The following is a 24,842-nucleotide window of genomic DNA, read 5'->3' on the forward strand; positions in this document are numbered from 1 at the left end:
ATGAGAAAATGTCACTCTTCACGTTAGTCCTTCGGAGTAGAAGAAAGGGATGCATATTGCAGTCCCTTGGCCCTACTTTTCCATCTGTTTCTCTTTCCCAACTAGGCCTGGAAATTAAAGTCGGATAGCCACATAAATGAGTCTTTATTGAAAAAAAAGTACATAATTCAGTATAAATATAATAAATAACCCTCCCTAAACTGCTCTTATGAGCATAAATAATCCCCCAAATTTCCTTCCCATCTAATAAATATTCAACCTTGTCATAGGTCAGCATTGTAAGTCAGTCAGTATTGGTAATTTTTCAACATATGCAAGTCCCATTAGAATTAATGGGCTAATTAACTTCTTGGCTCACATGTGTAATGGCTTTGCTGAGCCATGGAGATCTGGATGCCATCTTTAACCTGTTGGCTTTAGGGGTTCAAGGTTGCTGCTCCATAGGCAAAGACCCGGGCAGCAACAGCCACAAAGGCCTGGAGGCTACGAAGGATCTTGAAGCGGAGAAGGAGGCGCTGCCATGGCTGGCTGGGTCTGGGACTTAGAGTCAGCTGAGTCTCCCGTTGGTGACCTTCAGGCTGAAAGGACACAGGATACAGTCAGAGAGGACTCTAGATCCTGAACCTCCCACCCAAAGCCTCTGTCTCTCATATCTGCAAGTCCCCATCCTCCAGGGTCCTAGTTCATACCTGCAGGAGTTGGCTGAGGCCCAGTAGGGAGGCATGAAGCTGGCTCACGGGGCCATCAGGGAGTAGAGCAGGCTCCCCTGTAAAAATGTCTGAGCCCAGCAGCTTCTCATAGAAAATAAGACCCTGGTGGATTCTTTGCAAACAGAACTAGGGAGAGAAGAAAGCAATGAAAGAAGATGGATGCCCTCTTCCTATCCCATTCACTGAAGACCCACCCAGTTCTCTACCAATCTCAGACACAACTTCTAGTTCACCATGGTGTGCAGCCATGTCCCCAGTCCCCTCTCTCTCATGGCCCAGCCTCATCTTAATGGTACCTGACTGTTGTCCCTAAGTCCTTGGGGATCACAGCGATCTCCACACTGGATGTGGGGGACATCATTGGTAGTCTCTTCATCATCGTCTTCTCCTAGTAGATCCTAGAATTGAGGAAGGGATAGGAAGAATGAAGAAGTAAGATAAGTACTTTTGAACCCTACCTGGACCCTCAGGCCTATGACATTCCCAGGAATCCCACTTTCCTGTTCTCTTTCACTCCCTGATGGCCTTCAACCCTCCAGCTTTCACCCAAGGCTAGAGTCTTCCATTGCAGCCTTGGAGGACTTGGAGAGGTTCCCATTTGGTCCCAGGGGCTGCCACTCACCATGTGTCCCATTAGTGGATGTGCATTCCAGGCCAGCGTGCAGAGCTTTTGAGAGAGCTTTTGGCACTGAGCCCAGACAGGGCTGCTGTCCCCAGGCACAGCCTGGCCCTGAGCAGTCCAGGGCAGCAGCAACAGCACTATCACAGCTCTGCTCCACAGCATCTCGTTGCCTTCTTCTCAAATCTGGCTGGCTCTGTGCCTTGCACCAGCCCTGTGGAATCTCTGTCCACTTCCCGTTGCTCTGAACCTGCTTCTCTGTATTCTGTATGTCTCCGGTTTGGTTCCCTCTGTTCACTGAGTTTCTGAGCTGCTTCCTGTTGTTTTTCTCCCTTTGTCTCTGAGTTTCTTTTTAAGGTCTATGAATTGCAAGGCCCGCCCTTTATACTAGCAGGTGACTCACAGCAGGTGGGATTCCCCTCCCTGCATCATCCCCCTTCATGGGGAGCCCAGGTATGTAGCCTGAGTCCCAGGGGAAATGAGTCGTGTGGTTGCTGTGGCAAGAGGCCTAGGATAGAACACATGTGTAATGCTCTCCAGGAATTGAAATGGCTGTAGAAGATGGGATGGGGGAGTAACCAACATTTAAATTTATCTGGTCTCAAGTTCCTTCCTGTTTAATCTTTGCCTGATCTTTTTGCTTCTCAAAGCTATACTCCTACTCCATTCCAAACCTAATTTCCTCGCCTCCTGCCTGAGGAAAACTGAAACAGAAGCATTCATTCAGCTCCCAATAGGATGGTGGGCTCAGTGCGGAATGAAGTTTGTTCCTATCTGATGCCCCCTATCTAAGAATAAGGGGGCTTCTTTTTCTCCATTGGAAAGTGTTATTTTCAGTGCATGGTCCTGGTATAATAGAAGAGAATGGATATGAAGGCAGTTTGTGAACTGGGAAGACATTTAAGTGCAGTATGAGGTGTAATTGCTCCCCAACCTCAGGCCTCACTGTGGATGTTAGGAGGGCTCTTGTGGGAAGAGGGTTGTTGGCTAAGAACCACTCGATTCCTCAGTATAAGGAAGGGCTGGAAATCCAACTTAGACATTCCAACACCCAGTCCCTACTCCATGGTAGGAAGCCCAGTTGTGGGTAGTTGAAGGTACACAGTGTCACTGACCCTGGCCGGTCCTTCAGCCTGTTGCATCCATGGGTAAAATCCACTGACACTGATTTCATCACCCTCCCTGATGCAAGAACCAGTTAAACAGTTGAGAGTGTGAGGTTTGGTGTGGGAGTGGAGGGTGGTCCAAAGCTGGGACTGCCCCAACCCCAGTGGAGGGTCCCAGAACAATTTGGACGTCAGAATGAGGCCATGGGTGACCACACAGCTGGCTCCCAAACCTCCCCAAGAGGTTGACCCTTTTCCTCTGAGAAACTTGCACCTCAATGGAGGTGTCCCTTTCTTTAGAATTATTCAAAACTGCCCAGTGAAACCGGTTCGAATATTATGATTCTGGACTGGCCCGTGGCTAACTTGGGAGAGTGTGGTGCTGATAACACCAAGGCCACGCATTTGAATCCCTATATAGGGATGGCCAGTTAGTTCGCTTGGGAGAGCGTGGTGCTGACAGCACCAAGTCAAGGGTTAAGATCCCCTTACTGGTCATCTTTTTAAGAAAAAAAAAAAAATACATGATTCTGAGGTAAACCCACCTTCTGGATGAAATATTTCCAGTATCAGAGAATTATGTTTGGGTTAGAAATGGTTTGCCTTTCCCTACATAGGGTAGACACAAATGGAATAAATTGTAGGGCAGACAGGGGAGTTCACCTCACTTGTGTGTATCTCCTATGCTCTTTTCACTCCTGGTCCCCCTTCTGGGAGCCCTAAAAGATAAGCGATGAAAGATGAAAAGGAGGAGGACGTGGAGCCCTGGGGGATGGGATGAGAGGGACAAGGGTGAGTTGGAGGCACGGGGCTCTGCCTCTTTGTTTCACTTCCTGGTGCTGCAGGAGCTGGGTAGGAAGCAGGGTTGGTGGGGGGATTGTGGGACTGTTGTGTGGCAGGAACTATTTCCAGGGCTACATCTGGTCTGGAAATGCAAGGAACCCTTGACGTCAGCTGGGCCTCAACCGTTATGCAAATCTCCTTCAGGAGGCCCTCCTAGGCAGGTCTTTCCAGTTGGATGCCCAGACTCCAAATTCAGTTGAAGTTCCCCCAGGTGGTTAATAACAATAGCTAATATAATTTATTCAACTCTCACTTTATGTCAAGTACTTGGTCTAAGCACTTTACAAGTATAAACCCACTTAATTCAAACAACCATGGAAGGTAGGTATAATTATTATCCCCATATTACAAATAAGGAGACTGAGGTGCAGAGATAAGTAATTTGCCAGAGATCACAGAGCTACTAAGTGGCTAGAATTCCAGTGCGGACAATCTGGCTTCAGAGCCTGCTTTCTTTTTTATTTCTTTTTAATTTATTTTTCTTTTTTTAAAAGATGACCGGTAAGGGGATCTTAAACCTTGACTTGGTGTTGTCAGCACCACGCTCACCCAATGAGCAACCGGCCATCCCTATGTGGAATCCGAACCCGTGGCCTTGGTGTTATCAGCACCACACTCTCCCGAGTGAGCCACAGGCCGGCCCAGAGCCTGCTTTCTTAATCACTGCATTATATTGGATACTATGAGGAGAAATGAGAGTATCTGTAATTATAGTTTATTTAGCCCAGATATCTCAGGCTGTATAACTCTCATGGATCTGTGAAGTCTCTCAATTTGTGACCTCAATATGGAGATTTCTTAAAGTGTAGGAATTGTCTTAGGTCCCTCACCACCCACCTTTTGAGATTTTAAATCCAAGGACCTGTGAAGTCAGATCAGTTTGGGAGATCCTCTGAATTAAGGTGTTTTTCTCTGCTTTAGGATTTCTGACTCAGTCTGCAACCCCTCTTGGTCCTGGAAGTCAAATTCTTGGGTCTTTTTATGAAGTTCAATTTACCAGCCTTTATTGAGAGAGAGAAATGCTTTAAAACTGTATCCTTTGTGAGGAATTTCTTCCACCAGAGTCCCAACATGTGGCTTCCAAAAACAGTAATAACAGCTAAACTAAAGTGCCCTGAGACATCTCACAACTTGGACTCATTCCAAAGCAGTTCGAGTTCATAGGCCCCAAGAATTCCTGTTGATGGTAAATCTGTATGAGTTTTTGGAAGGCAAATGTTTCAATTTGCCGTGCTCATCCCCCTCCGAGGGATAACGTCCAACTCCACGAGCTAGGGGAATTTGAGAGCCAGGGGAGACTTGCTCCCCGGGAATATTACCGGGGCCTGTGGGGAGGGAAAAATCACGGTTGGGAGTTTTAGACGGATGCCTTTAGAATCGTAGAAAATGCGGCCACTTTGGCCTTGTCAGGGGTCTGTCTCCCGCTTCCTTCTTTCTCTCCCATATCTAGAAATGATAGGAAATGCCAGCGAGTTTCGTGGGCAACAAGGTCAGAGGTGGCGAGTTGCTCACAAGAATACCGCGAGGAGAGGGGGTGGACTAAGCCACGCTGGGAATACCCAGCAGTCGAGTCCCAGTGCTTTGCCTTGGGCGCCCCTTATTCTAGAATTTCTAAAGTTATAGGGAACATAAAAGTTCAGTTTCTAAGTCTAGAGCTAATTTTATTAAAGAAGGATTAAAATAGAAGGCATCACTTTTCACAACAGACAGGCCCCCGATCTACCTCTGTTTGTCCCCATCGGCGCCCCGTAACCTCGTTTTCGCCCAGCTCCTGCGTCACACGCCTTCTCTCAGAGCCGTCCGTACCTGGCTCCTTCTGATTGGCTTAGGCGCGCCCCGGGCCTTTCCTGATTGGAAGCGGCGACTGGGAGTACGACGCCCTTCTCGACGTAGAATTCGGTTGAGCCTGAAGCGCGGGGGAGAACTGGGGAAACTGGAATTTCCCGCGGAGCTGACGGCGCTTGCTTTCCCCCTACTCGTTTTATGTCCACGCGCTCCAAAATATCCGTCATGGAGAAATCTTGGTAATGACCCATTCCCCGTAAGCATCCCAGGAACAGATCTGACCCTTGCCCTAATCTTCCCCCTCCCCGCTGCCTGGTGAGAATTCTGGGTAACCGACTTCTCTAGTGCCCCCAGAGAATTCTGGGTAGCTAGCCGTTTCCATCACCGTACCCTACCCCCGCCCCAATTGTGCGTATGTAGCCATTGTTGTTTCTCGGTAGAGAATCCTGGGTAACTATTACAGAGGATTCTGGGAAAGTGACTTCTCTTGTTCTCACCGCCCAACTTTCCTCACCCCCCAATTATGGGGTATACAAGCATTTTAGACCCTTCTACCTAACTTCAACCTCCGCAATTTCTTCTCACTTCACCTGTTGGTTCGGGGCTGAACCAGGCAAGTGAGCAGATTTGAAGGGAGGTGAAAGAGAAGTCAAGGATTAAGTTAGATGGTGCGATGGTGGGGAGTCCAGAGGGCCGAGAAAAGGAGAGGAAGGGACACCTTTTCTCCCACATTCACCCCACTGCCCATCCCCTTCCTGCCTGTTTTTCATCCTGTGCCTGGCAGTCTCTAATCCCTTCTGTCTGCCTCATCTCCCTCCCGTCCACATAACCTAGGAGACACTAAGTACAAATACTTGGGCTCATCCCTTACTCAGCTACGTCTTTCCCCTTGCAGGCCGTGATGTCTGTTCTAGGTCCACCACTGCTGTCCTGCTGAAGGTTGGGTCAGGCATCTAAAGGGACTGTGGCAAGGGAGGATGTGACACTGGTCTAATCAGCTGCCATCATCATCATGAACTTTGAGGGTTTGGACCCTGGACTGGCAGAGTATTCCCCAGCCATGCATTCTGCCTTGGACCCTGTCCTGGATGCCCACCTGAACCCAAGTCTGCTACAAAATGTGGAGCTGGACCCAGAGGGAGTGGCCTTGGAGGCTCTTCCTGTCCAGGAATCAGTGCACATAATGGAAGGTGTCTACTCTGAATTGCACAGCATGGTGGCTGAAGTGGGCGTGCCTGTCTCCGTCTCTCACTTTGACTTGCACGAGGAGATGCTGTGGGTGGGGAGCCATGGGGTAAGAACTGTACCCCTTCGTGAGGACCAAAAGGAGATGTTGGAGGTTTTTATCTGGTCTTAGACCAAGGACATTTACCAGAACCAAGTTGAAGTGATGAGAGCTAGCTGGGTCTCTTAAGTCAAGCCAAGGGAGTGGGGTGGAGGGAGAAAGGGGGATTCTAGGATCCAGGCATGAGTTACATAGGTATTCTTTCTCAGAAAGCATCCTACTTTTGCCGCAGTGTGCCCATCCCATGTTTTGATTAACCTTGAAGTGTGTAGACATCCTAATCCAATTTCTAATCTCCCTCCTTTGTTTTCCATTTTTATAATTATATAATGTTTAACGAATGTTTCTGCATATCTTACATGGAATCATTTTGTCTTCTCTAGCTGATTTTACTCTTAAGAGCAGTTATCAGTGTTAATTTTTAAAAATGTGTATCCATATTGCCAACATGCTATGGAGCCCAAAGATTTTGTAAGAAATAATGTGCTATCCTTGCTTTACTAATTTACCTTTCATAGGGCATGAATTGTTTTTCCATTAGAAGGGATGAATTTTTTTGCAGTTCATTCAATTCAGTAGGCAGTGTCTATTGTTATGCTAGGCACAGGGGATAAAGCCAGATAAAACAGGGCTGGCCAGTTAGTTCAGTTGGATAGAGTGTGGTGCTGATAACAACAAGGTCCAGGATTCCATCCCTGTACTGGCCAGCTGCCAATAAAAACCCCAAAACCATAATCCTCAACCTTAAGGAGTTTACAAGACAGTGAGGGGAAAAAAAGACATAAGCAAAATTTCATAGTACTAAGTGCCAGGGTGAAAATATGTACTGGATGCTGGAGAGCATGGAGGAGGGCCAGAGAGGCCTCCTGTACTGAGTCTTAAAAGATAAATAGGAATCGGGAAGGAGAGGAGAAGAGGCTGTCTTGGCACAGGATAAAGATTCCCAAGAATGGTGATATATGAGCATGGTGAGTAGAGTGCAGGAATTATACATAATAAGGATTTACTGGACTGGAAGCTAAAGCTGAAGAGGTAGACATTTATTCATTCAACCAGTGTTTTTTTAGCCACCAACGAGGTGCCAGACCTTGCTCTAAGGTCGAGGTTTAGAATGAGCAGTAAACCAAAAATATATACAGTATATCAGGTGTTGATTATACTCTTAAAAATACAGTGCAGTGAGGGACTTGAAGTAATGAAGGGTGGGATATGTTGCTATTTTAGGTAGTTGGTCAGGGGAGTTCTCTCTGATAAACTCATATCTGAATAGAGACCTAGATGCAGGCCAGGGTGACCATTCGAGGCCCTCTAGAAGGGAGGGAAGTAGCCAGGCAGATAGCTGAGGAAAGAACATTCTAGAGAACTTCATATTCTCTGTTAAAAAGAGCTTGGATTTGGGGGCTGGCCGGTAAGCTCAGTTGGTTAGAGCACGGTGTTGTAACGCCAAGGTTGAGGATTCAGATCCCCATACCAGCCAGCCACAAAAAAAAAAGAGAGAGAGCTTGGATTTGATTAGGCCATTGAAGGGTTTTTATCCAGAATGACAAGGTCTGGTTTGCATCCTAAGTAGAGTGCTGAGGTGGATTTTGATTTAAGGGGCAGGATTCAGTAGGATCAGTTTGCAGGCTATTGTAATTGTTCACATTAGATATGATGAAGACCTAAAGGAAGCACTGTAGAGACAGGTACACAAGAATGGATTTGGGAAATATTTAGGAAGTAAAATAAACAGGACTTGACTACCAGATACATGGCTTAGTCAACTGGGTAGATCATGGTATTATAGAGAACGTAGTAAGAATTGAAATGAGGTAAGACAATGAATTTAATTTAGGATGTAATGAATTTGAGGTTCTGATGGGATATCTAAGGAGAGATATTTAGTAGGTATAGTTGTCCCTCAGTATCTACTGGGGATAGGTTCTAGGACCCCAACCCCTATCCTCCACTTCCTTGCAGATACTGAAATCCACAGATGCTCAAGTCCCTTATAGAAAATGGCATAGTATTTGCCTATAACTTATTCACATCCTCCTCCCTTATGCCTTATATCATCTCTAGATTACTTCTAATACCTATTACAACGTAAATGCTATGTAAATAGTTGCTATACAGTATTTTTAAATTTTGTATTTTTAAAATTTTTTGTTTTGTTTTGTTTTTGGAGGCTGGCCTGTAAAGGCATTTGAAACTTTGACCTTTATTTTGAATTTTGTGTTGTTATTTTTTATTGTTATTATTATTTTTTTTCAAATATTTTTGATCTGCAGTTATTTGAATCCATGGATGGGGAACTTGCAGATACAGAGGGCTTACTGTGTTTGGATGCATACTCTGAAGCTTGAGGCAGTGGTCTCAGCTAGGGAAGGATATTCATCAGCTTTAAGATGGATGGTTAAAACGGTGAGAGTGGATAACATTACCTAGGAAGACAAGTAGAGTGAGAAGATAGTGTGCTGGCAACAGCCATGTTTCAAGAGTGGTCTAAAGCGAGTACATAAGGAGAAGGTATGAACTAAGAAGAGAGAAACTAGTAGTGAATGGTCTCATAGAAGCCAAGGGAGGAATGAGTTTCACATTTTCTCTCTTCCAGCCTGTGACCCACAGTACCTATTTCCCAGATGGCTGGTAGAGATTAAGACTTGACTGTGAAACATAATAAGCTGGCCAGCAGAGGATTGGACCATGTCCCTCACCTTCTGAACACTGTTCTAATCAACTGAGCCTTACCTATTCAGCAGGGTCATTGTGAGGATAAAATGAGGTAGAGTTTACAGAAGTACTTTGTAACACATTCAATAAATGTAAGACAAAATTATCAGTGTCTTTATCACTATGATTGACTGGTCCCTAGTTTTATTTCTCAATTGCTTCTAGCCACAAAGGAGAAAAGCTGAGCAACGCCCAGTCCCTGACTTGCATCCGGAATGGCCCTGCCCCTTCACTTAGGTTGTCTCTGATGACTTTATTCCCTACAGGGCCATGCCACTTCATTTTTTGGCCCAGCCTTGGAGCGCTACTCATCCTTTCAGGTCAATGGCAGTGATGACATTCGTCAGATCCAGAGCCTGGAAAATGGTATCCTTTTTCTCACCAAGAGCAACCTCAAGTATATAGCCCGTGGGGGCCTTATTATATTTGATTACCTGTAAGTGGCCTCTCAGCTCTGGACTGGGAAAGAGGGTACCTCATACAGTGGGAAGGCTAAGGGATTGGCAGCTTGCAAGACCCTGGCCCCTTAGCCTTTCCTCCCCCACAGGCTGGATGAGAGTGAGGACATGCACAGTCTCTTGCTGACTGACAGCAGCACTCTACTCATTGGTGGGCTGCAGAACCACATACTGGAGATTGATCTTAACACTGTACAGGAGACTCAGAAGGTATAAGTCTAGAGCAGGAAAGACCTATAGTAGGGCCTGATGTTTTTGCGGGGAGAAGGGGGACGGGGTATGCTTGGGCTGGGAATGTGCCTGAGATATGGGTGTGACCTTTCCGTTCCTTTGGTCCATGAGAAAAATTCTCACTGGTTTCTCTTGCTTCCCTCTCCAGTATGCAGTTGAGACACCTGGAGTCACCATCATGAGACAGACAAATCGCTTCTTCTTCTGTGGCCACACCTCTGGCAAGGTGGCCAAGTTCCATTTCTCCTCCTACCACAGGGCCCTGTTTCATGAGATATCTGATTGGGCTCTTTACCCTCAACTCTGGGGGTGTAGTTTGGTTCGAGATAAGGGATGAGAGGACTGAATTCACTTCCTATTCAGCCATGTTATACTATGAAATTATCTTGCAGCCTGATGTTTTCTGTCCTAACTAGGTGCCTTGGAGGCAAAAGGAGAACAAGAGTTCTCTCTGGGGTCCCTTCTAGCTCTTGGCTTCTTTTACCTTTTCTGTGCTCTAATTGTCCATATCCTAGAGCCTACTTCCTTTGGTAGGAACCTCACAGGGTTAGGTAGGCAGCAAGTATTCTTCCTTGTAACAGAGTAGGCATATAACAGCATTATCTCTTCCTTAGGTTTCCCTACGAGACCTCCGTACTTTTAAGGTGGAGCATGAGTTCGATGCTTTTTCGGGGAGTCTGTCGGATTTTGATGTGCATGGTAACCTGCTGGCTGCCTGTGGCTTCTCAAGCCGCCTCACTGGCCTGGCCTGCGACCGTTTCCTCAAGGTGTATGATTTGCGCATGATGCGTGCTATCACGCCACTTCAAGTACACGTGGATCCTGCCTTCTTGCGCTTCATCCCTACGTATACTTCTCGTCTTGCTATTATCTCCCAGTCAGGTATGAAGGGGATATAGGATTGGGTAGAACGGGTCAGTGAGCAAAGGAGAACTAGGCACCAGGAGGAGTACTCTCCCAGAAACCTCTTTGTTGGGGAAAGAAGTAACCTTCATCTGGATCCCAGGGATTCACTTGGGTTTGGTCAGAGATTAGAGTTTTTCTTTTCTCCTTGGGTGTGAGGACCACAGGAAAATATAAAGATGGAGTAGGCAAAATAACTTTAGAATTGCCCTTTGCTGGGTAGCAAACCATGTTGTGGTTTATGGGAAGGTATCAGAAGGCATTCTGTCTATCTCTAGATATGGATTTGGGGCCCATATTGCCTTGATATCGGGAAGAGGGTAGGAAGAGCATAAAAGGATGGCTCCCTTTCACTTTCCAGGGCTCAGTGGGCTTCTTCCTCCCTCCTAGGGCAGTGCCAGTTTTGTGAGCCCACAGGCCTGGCCAACCCAGCAGACATCTTTCATGTGAATCCTGTGGGGCCTCTGCTAATGACGTTTGACGTGTCAGCCAGCAAGCAGGCCCTGGCCTTTGGGGATTCTGAGGGCTGTGTGCACCTCTGGACTGATTCCCCCGAGCCTTCCTTCAACCCCTACTCCCGTGAGACGGAGTTTGCTTTGCCCTGTCTCGTGGACTCACTGCCTCCTCTGGATTGGAGCCAGGACCTGCTGCCTCTTTCCCTCATTCCTGTCCCGCTCACCACTGACACACTTCTCTCTGATTGGCCTGCTGCCAACTCTGCTCCAGCTCCCAGGTTGTATCTTCCCTCTAGGCCAAAAGGAGGGTGGGGGAAAAGGCTGAGATACCAGAATTATTTGCAAGCCCTGTTATTATTCTACTGCTTTCCTGATTTTTGTCTACCTTCAGTATTTTCTTTTTTTCTGGACCCTTGGGGATTGGGGGTGGATGGTTGGACACCATAGCACTTCAGGCCCTAGAACTATACTGGATTATAGGCGAGCACCACCTGTGGATGCAGAGATTCTACGCACCATGAAGAAAGTGGGCTTCATTGGCTATGCACCCAACCCCCGCACCAGGCTGCGCAATCAGGTGTGTCCAGAGGGGGGAAGGCCAGCCCCCACTCTAGCTCACTGGTGTTTCTCCTGTCTTTTTCCTTTACTAGACTTTTGTTTTTAGACAGTTGATAAGGGCCTTTTGGGGCCTACTGAATTGAAGGAACTGTACTAGGTATTAGGGAGAATTCAAAGATATAGGAGATGGATATGGTGTGAACTGTTTGAAAAAAAAAGATATAGGAGATACGGTCCTTGCTCTTAGGAAGTTTAGTGTTTGGTTGGTGAAGGTAAGATGTAGCCATATCAAATTATTTACATTTTATTAAATACTAAAGGAATGTTATAAGCATTCAGTGACAGAGCTGTTTGGAGGGAAAATGTTACCCTGAAAATGCTAGGGTCTTCAGGGAAAGCATAATGGAAGAGGTGGATTTTGAGCTGGAAAGGTTGGATATGGGTAAGTAGATAATAACAAAGAAGAATATTCAAGATGAGAGAACAATGTTAGTAAAGAGGCTTAAATGCAATAGGTTTGTCTGAGGGAGACTACGAGTATACCAGTATGACTGGAGCAACTGTTGGTATTGGGAAGAAGTGAGATTAAGGTTAGAAAGGGCTAGATTGTGAAGCCTTGAACAGCAGTATGTAGTGGAAGAAATGATGCACTTGAAAGCAGCATTCTGGGAGGGTTGGTTTGGTACTGGTGTACTGGGTAGAGTGAATATAGGGAGACCAATGTGGAAGCCATCACAGTTGTCCATGAAGTAGAATGATGGCAGTGGAAACAAAAAGGAAGCAATGGATGCTGAGAATCTGATGAAAATAGAAGGTTCAGGACTTGGTGGCTATTTTAGTGTTGGGATGAAGAAGCGGGGGAAACCCAAGATGAATAAGACATCCAACAAGATTACCTCTTTTTTAAAACTCTAGATTCCTTACCGACTCAAGGAATCAGACAGTGAATTTGACAGCTTCAGCCAGGTCACTGAGTCACCAGTAGGGCGGGAAGAGGAGCCACATCTCCACATCGTTTCTAAGAAATACCGCAAGGTGCTGGGGGACACCAAGGCAGGGGTACTTTGGGTTGTGGGGAAAGGTGCCCTAGGAAGGGGGTCATCTGAGAAAGGATTGGAGGATTCAGATAGTCAAGAGGCCTTCACCTACCAACCCTGAACCCAGGAAGGAGGTTCTAGGAAAGGCTGTGGCTATTGGGAAGATTTGGGGAACTCTGAGGATATCCTTGTTCTGCTCAGACTGTTTCTACCTCAGGTGACCATCAAATATTCCAAGCTAGGGCTGGAGGACTTTGACTTCAAACACTACAATAAGACTCTGTTTGCTGGATTAGAGCCCCACATCCCTAATGCTTATTGTAACTGCATGATCCAGGTAAGGGTTGGGTATTCCCATGACTTGAATGTGCCTACTGCCTTTCTTCTTCCGTGTGGCTCCTCAATCTGTACTCTTTCCAGGTCTCCTCAACCCAGCCCACTGTACTGTGGCCTCCTCTGCCATTCTTTCTTGCCCTCACAACCTTCAAGTCCCCTTCTGTGAGCTCCACTGCTTCAGTGGACTCTTGCTTTGTATTTTCTACCAGCTCACTCAGCCTCTTCATCTCTCCTCCTCCTATCCCAGTTTCCTGTACCAGTTCTCCTGCTCTTCCCTCCAGGTGCTCTATTTCCTGGAGCCCGTTCGCTGTCTAATCCAGAACCACCTTTGCCAGAAGGAGTTCTGCCTGGCATGTGAGCTGGGCTTCCTCTTCCACATGTTGGACCTCTCTCGTGGTGACCCTTGCCAGGTCAGTGCCTAGAGACCTGGGATGTTTCAAATGGAAGGGAAAGGGAGGTGGATAAGTAAGGACATTGCTGTGCAAATGGTCATAAAAGAGAAAATAATGCCTTTCCACCAACACACTTCCAGGGCAGTAATTTTCTTCGTGCATTCCGTACCATTCCTGAGGCTTCAGCCCTTGGTCTGATCCTGGCTGACTCGGATGAGGCTTCAGGCAAGGGCAATCTGGCCAGGCTCATTCAGAGGTGGAATCGCTTCATTCTCACTCAGTTGCATCAGGATATGCAGGAGCTGGAAGTACCCCAGGCTTATCGAGGTGTCGGAGGCAGGTATGGAATTGGGATAGGAATAGTTAAAGCCACCATGACAGGCCCCTCTGTACCTTAAAGGGTTTCCTAACTCCCTCAGTGTGCATATATCGCCCTCCCCACTCTTAGCAGCTTTTGCTCATCGGGGGACTCTGTCATTGGGCAATTGTTCAGCTGTGAGATGGAGAACTGCAGCCTCTGCCGCTGTGGCAGTGAGACCGTGCGAGCCTCATCCACCCTGCTCTTCACACTCTCCTACCCTGAGGGTAGCAACAGTGGTATACCCTGAAGCTGGGTTGGAAGGCTCCCCCAGATGTCCTGTAACATCAGGGAGGGGGTGTTGGGGAACTAATTGAGGGCAGAGGGGAGAATCTGGAGTGAAGTATCCAGTTTCTCCTCAGATAAAACTGGGAAGAACTATGACTTTGCTCAGGTGCTGAAGCGAAGCATCTGCCTGGAGCAGAATACACAGGCCTGGTGTGACAACTGTGAAAAGTATCAGCCTACGGTGAGTGGGCTGTTGCCCTGGACTAGAGTCCTGCCATGTTGGGGACTTAGTCATGATCTCATCTGGGGCTAGCTATGTCAATATTGCCATCCAGGAATCCATAGGGAGTGGGAGGAACTCCAGTTTGAGGATGCAGACCTAGGTTTTACTGTTCCTCTCCAGATTTCTTTCCATGTAGACTCTCTGCCATTCCTTGTTTGTTTTGCCCTCTCAGGTTCAGACCCGCAACATCCGCCATCTGCCAGATATCCTTGTCATCAATTGTGAGGTAAACAGCTCGAAAGAGGCTGATTTCTGGAGAATGCAGGCTGAGGTAAGGACCAGGGCTGGAAACAGGGCTTTAGGAGTACTTTTTAGTTTTCTTCCCCTTCTGACCTCCATATATTATTATATTCCTGAGGAATCAGATGTTTTTTCCTTTGTGTTCAGGCTGCCTTCAAGATGACAGTAAAGAAGCATGGTGGAGAAATCTCTAAGAACAAGGAATTTGCCTTGGCTGATTGGTAGGTGCTATCTTGGTAGTTGTCAAAGGATTGAACTACCCAGTGAGTCCTCTTGTCACTGTCCAGATTTCTTCAGAATAAATTCCCCATTCTCTGTCCTGATAGGAAGGAACTAGGGAGTCCAGAGGGTGTGCTGTTGTGTCCCTCCATTGAGGAGCTAAAGAACATCTGGCTTCCTTTCTCCATTCGCATGAAGATGACCAGAAACAAAGGACTGGATGTTTGCAATTGGACTGATGGAGATGAGGTGCAGGTTGTTGAAAAACTGGGAAGAGGAGAGGGAGTAAGGGAGAGAAGTTGGCAGAAGGTAAAACGGCAGGGGGAAGGTGGAACTTAGTACAGGGAAAAGGAAGGGAATAAGGGCTAGTATTTACCAGTTGTGGGATTTTCCAGAGTGACTTAGTTCAGGGTTGGGAGTCATAGATGGGCTAGGATGGAGATAACCTACCCTGGTCCCCCATCCCCAATACCCCCACCTCCCTGTCCTCTGTCCCTGTTTCCCTTCATTCCCCATCATTAAACTTAGCTTAGCAGCCTGGGTACCCCCCTCACAGTGGGGCCCAGCCAGGGCAGAGGAAGAGCATGGTGTCTATGTGTATGACCTGATGGCCACTGTGGTACACATCCTGGACTCACGCACAGGGAGCAGCCTGGTGGCTCACATCAAAGTCGGAGAGACCTATCACCAACGCAAGGAGGTAAGTGAGGTAAGGGCAGGGATACTCCTGGGGATGGCCACCGTGGAGTCTTGGGTCTGTCCTTGAGTCTGAGACAGAGGGGTCCAGCCATCACTTTTGTATCAGTCTTTCTCTGTATCTCTACAGGGCGTTACTCACCAGCAGTGGTATCTCTTCAATGACTTTCTTATTGAACCTATTGATAAGGTTAGTTGCAACATGTTGTATTTCCGCTTTCATCTCCCCTTTCCTAGCATCCTCATTCTCAGGGCCTTATAGAATGTCAGGCAGATTCAAGAAGGAAAGTGGGAGGGATCCTCAAGAATGAAAAGCATTGGCTGGCTGGTTAGCTCAGTTGGTTAGAGCACAGTGTTGCAACACCAGGGTCAAGGGTTCGAATCCCCATACTGGCCAGCCACCAAAAAAAAAAAGAAGAAGAAGAAAAAGCATTAGTAGAGTTAAAAATAACACCTGAGTCCTGGCCTTCGTCTGATTTGGGGAAAAGGAAAAAGGGGCATATACATGGGCCATAAGTGCTTTTTCTCTTCTAAAGCATGAAGCTGTCCAGTTTGACATGAATTGGAAAGTACCTGCTATCCTTTATTACGTCAAAAGGAATCTTAATTCCAGATACAACCTGAACAGTAAGTGGTACAGAGTAGACCCAAGGGTGTGGGCAGTTTAGACTGGGCTTCAGGAAGAGATCTGGGACCATAGCTTTTAAGTATTTAGGATTGGTAGGGCCAGCCCATGGCTCACTTGGGAGAGTGTGGTGCTGATGGGTTCGGATCCCTATATAGGAATGGCCATTTAGCTGACTTGGGAGAGCGTGGTGCTGACAACACCCAAGTCAAGGGTTAAGATCCCCTTACCGGGATCTTTAAAAAAAAAAGATGGGTAATGAGTGTTAATATTTCCAGGAATACTAAAGAGAATCCTGCTTATCAGCCATTAAATCTAGAAGCAGGAAATCCTGAAGGTGGTGTGGGGAAGGGGTGAGGGTGGAATTGCGATCAAAATGGCTTTGGTCATGATTTTGAGTCTAACCATTCTGATCCCTAAGTGAAGATCTCTTCTTTTGGAATTGAATTCTTTATTAAGTCCCTGTTTGTTACCTTTAAACCATATTTTCTCTGTTAACCTTATTTTTCTGTATTTTCTAAACAAATGTCCAAAGTGAAAATCTTACTCTTTCTTCTCTGTCATCTTTCTAGTTTTTTCTTAGCATATTTCTTGATAATTTTCTGGTTTTAACTGCTCTATCTACCAGCTCCTTTCATCAGACATGATATTTTTACTCACATGCTTTGATTATTGAGGGATCACAGTGTAGGCTCAGAGTCTCTGATCAGCCACCCTGGGTTTCTCTCCCCTAGTCACTTCCTTATCCCCAGACCTCTGTCCTCTGCCTTTTCCCTTTCAGTCAAGAACCCTATTGAGGCAAGTGTCCTGCTGGCTGAAGCCTCATTGGCACGGAAGCAGCGGAAAACACATACTACCTTTATTCCACTGATGCTGAATGAGATGCCACAGGTTGGGGACCTGGTGGGCCTGGATGCTGAGTTTGTCACCCTTAATGAGGTAACCAGACCAAAAGGATGGATCATGGGAACAGAACTCTGAGGATATTAGGAGTTTTAAGCATTTCTCTGATTTCCTAATTAACTCTTCTCATGTAGGAGGAAGCAGAATTACGCAGTGATGGTACCAAGTCTACCATTAAACCAAGCCAGATGTCAGTAGCAAGGATTACTTGTGTTCGAGGCCAGGGACCCAGTGAGGGTATCCCCTTCATTGATGACTACATCTCTACCCAGGAGCAGGTATTAGGATATGGAGATAGAAGTGAGGCAGACCGTGTGCTTGAGAACCCCAGGAAGAATGGTAGGGGGGTATTCAACATCTCACTTCCTGAATGACTTGTCCTTTTCTCTGTTCCTAGGTGGTGGACTACTTGACTCAGTACTCAGGGATAAAGCCTGGAGACCTTGATGCCAAAATTTCTTCCAAGCACCTCACAACTCTCAAATCTACCTACTTAAAGCTTCGTTTTCTCATTGACATTGGAGTCAAGTTTGTGGGTCATGGCCTTCAGAAGGACTTCCGGGTCATCAACCTCATGGTTTGGGCAGGGCTCTTTTAAGGGTCTTCTTTTGAGGGTGGGCCACTCAGGGTATACATTGTGCTTTTGGAGAATGGGAAGTTATGGATCCCCTACCTTAAGACTCCCACTCTTTTATGCCTGACAGGTGCCCAAGGACCAAGTCCTTGACACTGTCTACCTATTCCACATGCCCCGAAAACGAATGATTTCCCTGCGATTCCTTGCTTGGTACTTTCTGGGTGAGTTGCTCTGCCTTGTTGGCCGCTATGGTACTCATTAAGAACAGGAAAAGTATTGGAGAACCAAGGGGGAATAAAGAGGACCCTGAGTTAGTGGTGAGAGTTACTAATGGATTTAATTAGCTTCAGTATCCTTCTGTGTTCTAGGGAAGATGTTTGACTCTTTCCCTTATAGGCAGCCAGGAGGAAAAAAAAAGAGCAGACAGGTTTTTTATTATTGTTTTCTGGAAGTCAGGGTGGGAGTGGGGGGACATGTTCCTACCTCCCTTTGCTAGGTCCTAAACTATTCCACCTCTGCTTACCCCAGACCTGAAGATTCAAGGGGAAACCCATGACAGTATTGAGGATGCCCGCACAGCCCTTCAGCTCTACCGAAAGTATCTAGAGCTAAGCAAGAATGGCACCGAGCCTGAGTCTTTCCACAAGGTGCTCAAGGGCCTTTACGAGAAGGGCCGGAAGATGGACTGGAAGGTGCCTGAACCTGATGGCCAGACAAGTCCCAAGAGTAAGGCTTGGGATGGGACAAGGGAAACCAGACTGGGTGGGTTTTGATTGCATATATGGAGATTATAACCACCATAGTAATAATGATGATGATGATAACACTACCACCCGTACCTTATGTTTGTAAAACACTTAGTAGTTTACAAAGCACTTAATGCTCCTAACATTTAGTGAAATAGAGTTTATTATTGAAACTCTCCATTGGTAGCACCGAGGCCGCGGGTTTGGATCCTATATAGGGATGGCCGGTGCGCTCACTGGCTGAGCATTGGTGCAGACAACACTGTGCCGAGGGTTGCGATCCCCTTACCAGTCCAAAAAAAAAAAAACTCTCCATTGGTCATATAACTTCCTTTTGCCCGATTCTAAAATGTTTGGGGAAGGTCTATGTCCACTTTTCTCTTGCACTTTTTCTTCATAAGAAGTACTTGTACAGGAAGGCTTTTTCTCCACTCGCCTTAAGAGTCATGCTCTTGGTTTTGTCTCTGACAGATGCAGCTGTCTTCTCCTCGGTGTTGGCACTCTGACCTACCCTGTCCCAAAGAACCACTACCCACTCCCTTCAGTGTTCTGTTGCTCCAGAACTGGGAGATGGTTTCCCAAGTTGGCTATACCATGTCCACTTCCAGAATTGGACCCACTCAGGGTCTCCAGATGGTGCTATTAATAGAACTAGAATGCAGCAGAATTGTTGCAGTGATTCTAGGAGCCAGATTCTTTCTTCATCCTTTGCAGAATAGGCGGCCAGAAACAAGAGTCTAGAATTGACCCAGATGGCAAGGAATTGGTATTCTTAATAAATATCCTGGGTAGATAATGTCCAGGCAGAGAAGCTCCTAGAACCAAAACTCTCAGTTCCTAGCTGACTAGGGACTGAAGTCTTGGACCGTGCCAGAAGATACCACAGCAACTCAAGATTTAGCTCAAGTCTCCAATTGCTTGAGGGATGCCTGGAGGGGCCAGCATGCGGAGTCTTGGTGGCCCAAGCAGACCAGTGTTGCCAACACCATTGCCAAAAGGGCCTTTGGGTCCTGGACAAAGCTTGGCTTCTGGCTTCATTTATTCCTGCTGACAGCTGAGAAGCATCTGTCTTCCATCCACTATCCTGTACCAAGTTTTGTTAATTTTTAAAACTTTGTTTTAAACTGCATGTTTTATAAAATAAAAGCAAAAATATTGTCTATTATCTGTCTCATTAGAGAGCTGCTAGTGCGGGGTTTTCTGACTTCATTCCTCCTTTGTTTTGGCTTCCTATTACAACTGGAAAAACTACAGTTGTGTTCAAAACCCCGCCTAGAAATGAAGGTAAAGCTCTGGAATCCGAAGTTATGGATATGGGAGGAGTATGGTTATGTCTTCCCTGGACAATGTTAGGTCTTTGATTTAGCTGCCTAAAACCCTAAGTCAGATTGTTTGCAGACTGTATAGTATGGTTTCCCTGTTAATTGTGTAAGCTGACAAACTACAGGTCCCAAGATATCTTAGGACGTGTATACTGACAAAGGTTCTGTCTGGTGTTGCAGTGCTGCTTCCTGGGAGATATAGTTTCCGGTGTATTGAAACCCGGGCTTCTTCCCCGCTAGCAGCGCACCTCTGGTCTTGAAGGTCTTAGCTCACGTACACTGACACGCACGCGCTCCCGCCGACTTCCATACAGCATGCCCGAACTCTGTACTCGCTTCAGGCCACTCCTATTCTTCTGCTGACCCCTGGTGGTCACGTGGAAGTGCTCGCCACGCAAGTCCGGGTCCTTCGGCTATCGAGCGGGGTCCTAGCTGCCTCGGAGCCGCTCCTAAGCTGCCTGTTCGCGCGAGAGGTTGCAGGGGCGGGTTTGGGGTCTGTCTCTGGTTGGGGCTCTCAGGGTAGCATACCTGAGCCCCGCTTAGGTGTCAGTTAGGGTCCGGCGAGCTGGGTTAGGTGGTCGTCGGGGCACCCTGTGTCTGGAAAGCGCCGAAGCGCTCTGGAGAAGCCCGGACAGCCCCGCTCCCCCGTAGCTAGGTACTAGGGTCGGGAGGCACCGAGGCCAAAGTGAGAGTCCGACCGTCTTCCATCGCCTGGGCCACGGCGGCGGCCCTGGGAGCAGAGGTGGGAAAGATGCGGAAGGCGGAGGCGCCCGGCGTGAGGGTTGGGGGTGGACTGGAGCGAAAGTAATGGCGGACTGCTCCGCACAGGCAGTCACTTACAGGCTGGAGATGGGGATGCAGGAATCTTCGGTGCTGGGTCCAAATAGGCCCTAGTTATTGAGTGCTCTTCTCGCCGGCGTCCTGGCCTAAGGCTCCTTGTCAGCAGCTCCCCTGTGCCTGTAGTCCTCGTAATCGCCAGCTTCCCCCCCATAGCTGCCGCATAGCCCTGTGAGCCCTAGGCATCCAGTACTAAAGTACCAACAACTGGGGCCTCACCTGTCGACGTAGTTCCTGGACTAGCCCCAAGTCCTGAGCTCGCGCTACCACCCACCGCCTGGGGGAATCAGGGCCCTCAGGCGCCGCAACAGAGTCCATTGCCTGGGAAGTAGATCCTAAGTCACACTGAAGCCTTTGAAGGCCGTAGAAAGGGGGGGGGGGGGCAGAAAAATATGGAGTCAACACCTCACACCTATGTTTTATTTCCACCAAAACCCAGGTGGAGCGACCCCATTACCCTAAAGATGAAAGGCTGGGGTTGGCTGGCCTTGCTTCTGGGGGCCCTGCTGGGAACTGCCTGGGCTCGGAGGAGCCAGGATCTACACTGTGGAGGTAAAGGCACAAAGAGAAGGAGAAGTGGGAGGAAGCAGAGCCTTGGGGGAGGGCATGAGATCCAAGGCCTGGGAAAAGGATGAATGGAAATCCCTGGGGTGATTCACTTTCTCCTCCCGCCCTACCCTCTACACTACCCCCTCCACCCCCACCCCCATTCTTTCCTCTTGCACCAGCTTGCAGGGCTCTGGTGGATGAACTAGAGTGGGAAATTGCCCAGGTGGATCCCAAGAAGACCATTCAGATGGGATCTTTCCGAATCAATCCAGATGGCAGCCAGTCAGTGGTGGAGGTAACTGTTACTCTTCCCCCGGAGAAAGTAATTAAGGGCTTTGGTTTAATAGAAATGAAGAAAAAAGACCCAGAGAAGTGTCTAAAAGATTGGGCTCTGTCTCCTTTGGAGCAATCTGGGGGCTTATACCCTGTGCACGTACTTCCTGGCTTCAAACTTTAATACTTTGTTTCTGCTGTAGAATTTGTTAGCAGACAGGGAGCCTTGATCAGCCCCCTTCTCTTCATCCCTAATCCACATGACTCTTGTTTTCACTATAGTACTGTGGTATATGTATGAACATTCATTCAAAAAGAATAAAAGGTCTTATCCTTGTAATTAGGAAATTTATTCTAGTTGAAAACATAATACATACACAAAGCTGTACCTAGTGAGTAATAGATAAACGTTAAGGTTACAATGCTAGTGAAGTGCTTTTTTTTTTTTTTTCAAAGATGACCGGTAAGGGGATCTTAACCCTTGACTTGGTGTTGTCAGCACCATGCCCACCCAGTGAGCTAACTGGCCATCCCCTATATGGGATCCAAACCCGTGGCCTTGGTGTTATCAGCACCACACTCTCCCGAGTGAGCCACAGGCTGGCCCCGTGAAGTGCTTTAATAATTGTTATCCTCAGAGCCTACACTACCTTTCTAAATGCTCTCCTACTGAGGGCAGGTATTAATCTCACTTTCATACAAAAAAAATTATTACCTTCATCAATAAAAACTAAGGGAATTCAAAAAAAAGAACATAGTTGATTAGGGTTAATCAAAGAGGTCTCTAAGAGCTAATGATACCTGTATTATTAGGATTGTATGATGGTCATATATTTGAAAGTACTTTGAAACTATACAAATAATCCATACTGTTTTTAATTAGGAAAGGCTTTTTAGAATAGGTTGATTGAGCTAGATTTAGAAGGAAAAGTAAGGATATAAATTACTAATGTACAGAGGTAGAAGAGAGTGACCCAAGGATGAGGATATTTCTAGGTGCCTTATGCTCGCTCAGAGGCCCACCTCACAGAGCTGCTAGAGGAGGTTTGTGACCGGATGAAGGAATATGGGGAACAGATTGACCCTTCCACCCACCGCAAGAACTACGTACGTGTAGTGGGCCGGAATGGAGAATCCAGTGAACTGGACCTACAGGGCATCCGAATTGATTCAGATATCAGCGGCACCCTCAAGTTTGCGGTGAGCTATGGGAGTGGGTAGCTGTTTCTTGGAAATTAGTGGGGTTATTGAGGGCCAAAGTAGAAGGTTGGATTGATGTCTTTGTCCTCCTCTCTAGAGGTAGAGGCAAGAGGCCTCTTCTTGCTGCCTTGTGTCACTTGTTTCTCCCTTCGGTTCGCAGTGTGAGAGCATTGTGGAGGAATACGAGGATGAACTCATTGAATTCTTTTCCCGAGAGGCCAATAATGTTAAAGACAAACTTTGTAGTAAACGAACAGGTAAGCTGCCCCCACTTTATCTCCTGTTCTCACAGCCCTGTGGAATCTGGCACATTCCCTGTCCCCCCCCCACCTCCCCTTACCGGAATCCTCTGATATTAGCTCAAGAGCTGGCCTCCATTTTCCTTGGCTTAGGGACTTGGGTTGTTCGTCTCTATTCTCTTTCTGTCAGCTCTCAGAATTTGTGTCTCCCTAACCTGAGATACAGGTGAGAGGGCAGTAGGGATGTTTTGTTATTTATAAGCATATGATCTGAAGAATGGTGGTTGATGTATATGCCAGTTTGGTTTTGGGTATTTTCTTGATAGTGGCATATATCAATATGAGAGTAGAATTTTCTTTCAAAGTATTATGTACTATTTGCAGATCTATGTGACCATGCCCTGCACATATCTCATGATGAACTATGAACTACTGGAGCAGCCCAGACCGGCTTGATGGATCACCCCCAGGAGGGAAAGATGGTGGCAATGCCTTTTATATTATGTTTTTACTGAAATGAACTGAAAAAATATGAAACTAAAAGTACAAACTGTGTTGTCTTTTCATGCCTGGAATTGGCCCCTACATTAAGCTTGAAGGTAGGGGATTATAGACAGGAAAGAAAACAGAGGGGAAGAGTTTTGGGATTGGTGTAGCACAAAGGTAGGAGGGGCCTGAACCTTTTTTTTTTTGTTTTTTTTTAAAAGATGACCAGTAAGAGGATCTTAACCCTTGACTTGGTGTTGTCAGCACCACGCTCTCCCAAGTGAGCTAACCGGCCATCCCTATATAGGGATCCGAACCCATGGCCTTGGTGTTATCAGCACCACACTCTTCCAAGTGAGCCATGGGCCAGCCCAGCCTGAACTTTTAATTCTTTTACCTTCTGAGATTCTGCTTCAGAATAAGCATTTAGATAAGCATTTATTCAGTGACCACTTAATACAATGTGTTTAGAGTCTAACTATGGAGAAAAGAGGAACCTCTATGAAATAAGCAAGGAAACATAAGTAAGTGTATGGTAATATAGGATTCTAGAAATTCTTTGTATTCATGCTGATTAAACATCAAGTAAGATGGGGCTTGGTCTTGAAGGAAATAATGGACATGCATTATTCTTCCCTCCCTGCCCTTCTAGATGGAGGGACCAACAAGAGCAGAGACAGGAAGGGGAAAATGGATGTGACCAACTCAGCTGAAAAGTAAGGGCTTTATCGGATAGGGACAGATGAGGTAAGAAATGTTATTTAATGAAAGGTCTTGCTTGCTAGCCTAAGCTTTTAGAGTTGATGCCAGCAGCAACAATAAAGTATATTTTTCTCATCTCTATCACGAACCATTGTCAGTCTGGAGTAGAAGTCTGTCCCCACTTTCTGTGTGTAGAGAATTGGGGCATAAGGATGAAAACCTGAAATACGCTTTCTTTTGAAAATTTCTTAAACATCCTGGTTCTGAAGTGTTGCTGTTTCAGGGTTTTGAATGGTAAATCTCTGTCAGGAATGCCTCAAGAAGAGAACACCTGAATAAACATTTCAAAGATATTTAGACTGTAAAGAGAACTTGGAGGTCATCTAGTTCACTCTGCCCGTTCTACAGATGAAGAAACAGGCCCAGAGAAGCCACAATTCCTAAAGTTCTGTATGTAGTGGCAAAATTGGATCTAAAGCTAACTTTCTCAAGTGCCAATCAGACCTAATACAGCTGTAGAGTAGCTGCTATTTTAAGTCTTTTTTCTCTTAATAGTACTAAGCCTGGCACATAGAATGAATGTATTCAACAAAGTTTTCTTATACCACAAATATCTATGAAATCTAATATATTAACTCAGAGCAAGCACTGTGATATTAGTTGTCTGCTAAACTCAGAGACTGGTGTTAATTCCATCTTCTCTCATCAGCCATGAGAAATGCTGTATCCTGTCAAATCAGTTTTCCAAACGAGCTGTTATAAATTTTTTTTTTCCCTCTGATGCCCAAATAATGTTCACATTCTTCATACTCCTGAAAGTATACCCAGGGTCCTGTCCATTGCCTGCTTTCTGTCTAAAAACAACTTTCTCTTACAACAGAAAACTTACCAGAAGTATAAATGAGAGTATTCTTACAGTAAATTTGAAA

The 24,842-nt window shown here is 46.5% G+C and overlaps 3 protein-coding genes across 11 annotated transcripts; 2 read left to right on the top strand and 1 right to left on the bottom strand.

The window, feature by feature from the left end:
* Positions 1–145: 145 nt before the first annotated feature.
* On the bottom strand, positions 146–1,494 carry IL23A (interleukin 23 subunit alpha). Its single transcript, XM_063074701.1, has 4 exons — positions 1,333–1,494; positions 1,007–1,108; positions 690–836; positions 146–578 (listed from the first exon to the last, which is right to left on the bottom strand). The coding sequence occupies exons 1-4, from the start codon at positions 1,492–1,494 to the stop codon at positions 417–419; spliced, it is 573 nt and encodes a 190-aa protein (XP_062930771.1). The 3' UTR covers positions 146–416.
* A 3,649-nt stretch (positions 1,495–5,143) lies between these two features.
* PAN2 (poly(A) specific ribonuclease subunit PAN2) lies at positions 5,144–19,446 on the top strand. Of its 8 annotated transcripts, none has more exons than XM_063074692.1 (26): positions 5,144–5,302; positions 5,959–6,357; positions 9,327–9,496; positions 9,608–9,728; positions 9,898–9,975; positions 10,364–10,631; positions 11,043–11,385; positions 11,588–11,684; positions 12,581–12,700; positions 12,920–13,039; positions 13,320–13,448; positions 13,571–13,770; positions 13,879–14,015; positions 14,151–14,257; positions 14,472–14,570; positions 14,687–14,760; positions 14,866–15,067; positions 15,315–15,458; positions 15,585–15,644; positions 15,991–16,081; positions 16,861–17,018; positions 17,117–17,260; positions 17,380–17,559; positions 17,687–17,780; positions 18,088–18,285; positions 18,777–19,446. In XM_063074692.1, exons 2-26 carry the CDS (start codon positions 6,076–6,078, stop codon positions 18,809–18,811), a joined length of 3,651 nt encoding a protein of 1,216 aa, XP_062930762.1. In that variant the 5' UTR covers positions 5,144–5,302; positions 5,959–6,075; the 3' UTR covers positions 18,812–19,446. The 8 variants fall into 8 exon arrangements, with proteins under 8 accessions (XP_062930762.1, XP_062930765.1, XP_062930764.1 ...); XM_063074695.1 differs by having other exon boundaries at positions 14,866–15,013; XM_063074694.1 differs by having other exon boundaries at positions 13,882–14,015.
* Positions 19,447–20,028: 582 nt separating this feature from the next.
* CNPY2 (canopy FGF signaling regulator 2) lies at positions 20,029–23,268 on the top strand. Of its 2 annotated transcripts, none has more exons than XM_063076033.1 (6): positions 20,029–20,100; positions 20,904–21,016; positions 21,193–21,308; positions 22,283–22,486; positions 22,647–22,743; positions 23,110–23,268. In XM_063076033.1, the coding sequence occupies exons 2-6, from the start codon at positions 20,929–20,931 to the stop codon at positions 23,151–23,153; spliced, it is 549 nt and encodes a 182-aa protein (XP_062932103.1). In that variant the 5' UTR covers positions 20,029–20,100; positions 20,904–20,928; the 3' UTR covers positions 23,154–23,268. The 2 variants fall into 2 exon arrangements, with proteins under 2 accessions (XP_062932103.1, XP_062932102.1); XM_063076032.1 differs by lacking the exon at positions 20,029–20,100 and adding an exon at positions 20,108–20,369.
* The last annotated feature ends 1,574 nt before the right edge of the window (positions 23,269–24,842 follow it).

This window comes from Cynocephalus volans, chromosome 12, assembly GCF_027409185.1.
Source record: "Cynocephalus volans isolate mCynVol1 chromosome 12, mCynVol1.pri, whole genome shotgun sequence".
Taxonomy (NCBI): Eukaryota; Metazoa; Chordata; class Mammalia; order Dermoptera; family Cynocephalidae; genus Cynocephalus; species Cynocephalus volans.

Excerpts from the sequence above, each read along its gene's own strand:
- IL23A (XM_063074701.1), bottom strand. The coding sequence starts at position 1,494 with ATGCTGTGGAGCAGAGCTGTGATAGTGCTGTTGCTGCTGCCCTGGACT. Across the intron at positions 1,109-1,332 it reads ATCCACTAATGGGACACATG|GATCTACTAGGAGAAGACGA; the intron begins GTGAGTGGCAGC and ends CCTCAATTCTAG. Across the intron at positions 837-1,006 it reads GACTTAGGGACAACAGTCAG|TTCTGTTTGCAAAGAATCCA; the intron begins GTACCATTAAGA and ends TTCTCTCCCTAG.
- PAN2 (XM_063074692.1), top strand. The coding sequence starts at position 6,076 with ATGAACTTTGAGGGTTTGGACCCTGGACTGGCAGAGTATTCCCCAGCC. Across the intron at positions 14,016-14,150 it reads CACACTCTCCTACCCTGAGG|ATAAAACTGGGAAGAACTAT; the intron begins GTAGCAACAGTG and ends GTTTCTCCTCAG. Across the intron at positions 17,560-17,686 it reads TCCGGGTCATCAACCTCATG|GTGCCCAAGGACCAAGTCCT; the intron begins GTTTGGGCAGGG and ends TATGCCTGACAG.
- CNPY2 (XM_063076033.1), top strand. The coding sequence starts at position 20,929 with ATGAAAGGCTGGGGTTGGCTGGCCTTGCTTCTGGGGGCCCTGCTGGGA. Across the intron at positions 21,017-21,192 it reads CCAGGATCTACACTGTGGAG|CTTGCAGGGCTCTGGTGGAT; the intron begins GTAAAGGCACAA and ends CTCTTGCACCAG. Across the intron at positions 22,744-23,109 it reads ACTTTGTAGTAAACGAACAG|ATCTATGTGACCATGCCCTG; the intron begins GTAAGCTGCCCC and ends TACTATTTGCAG.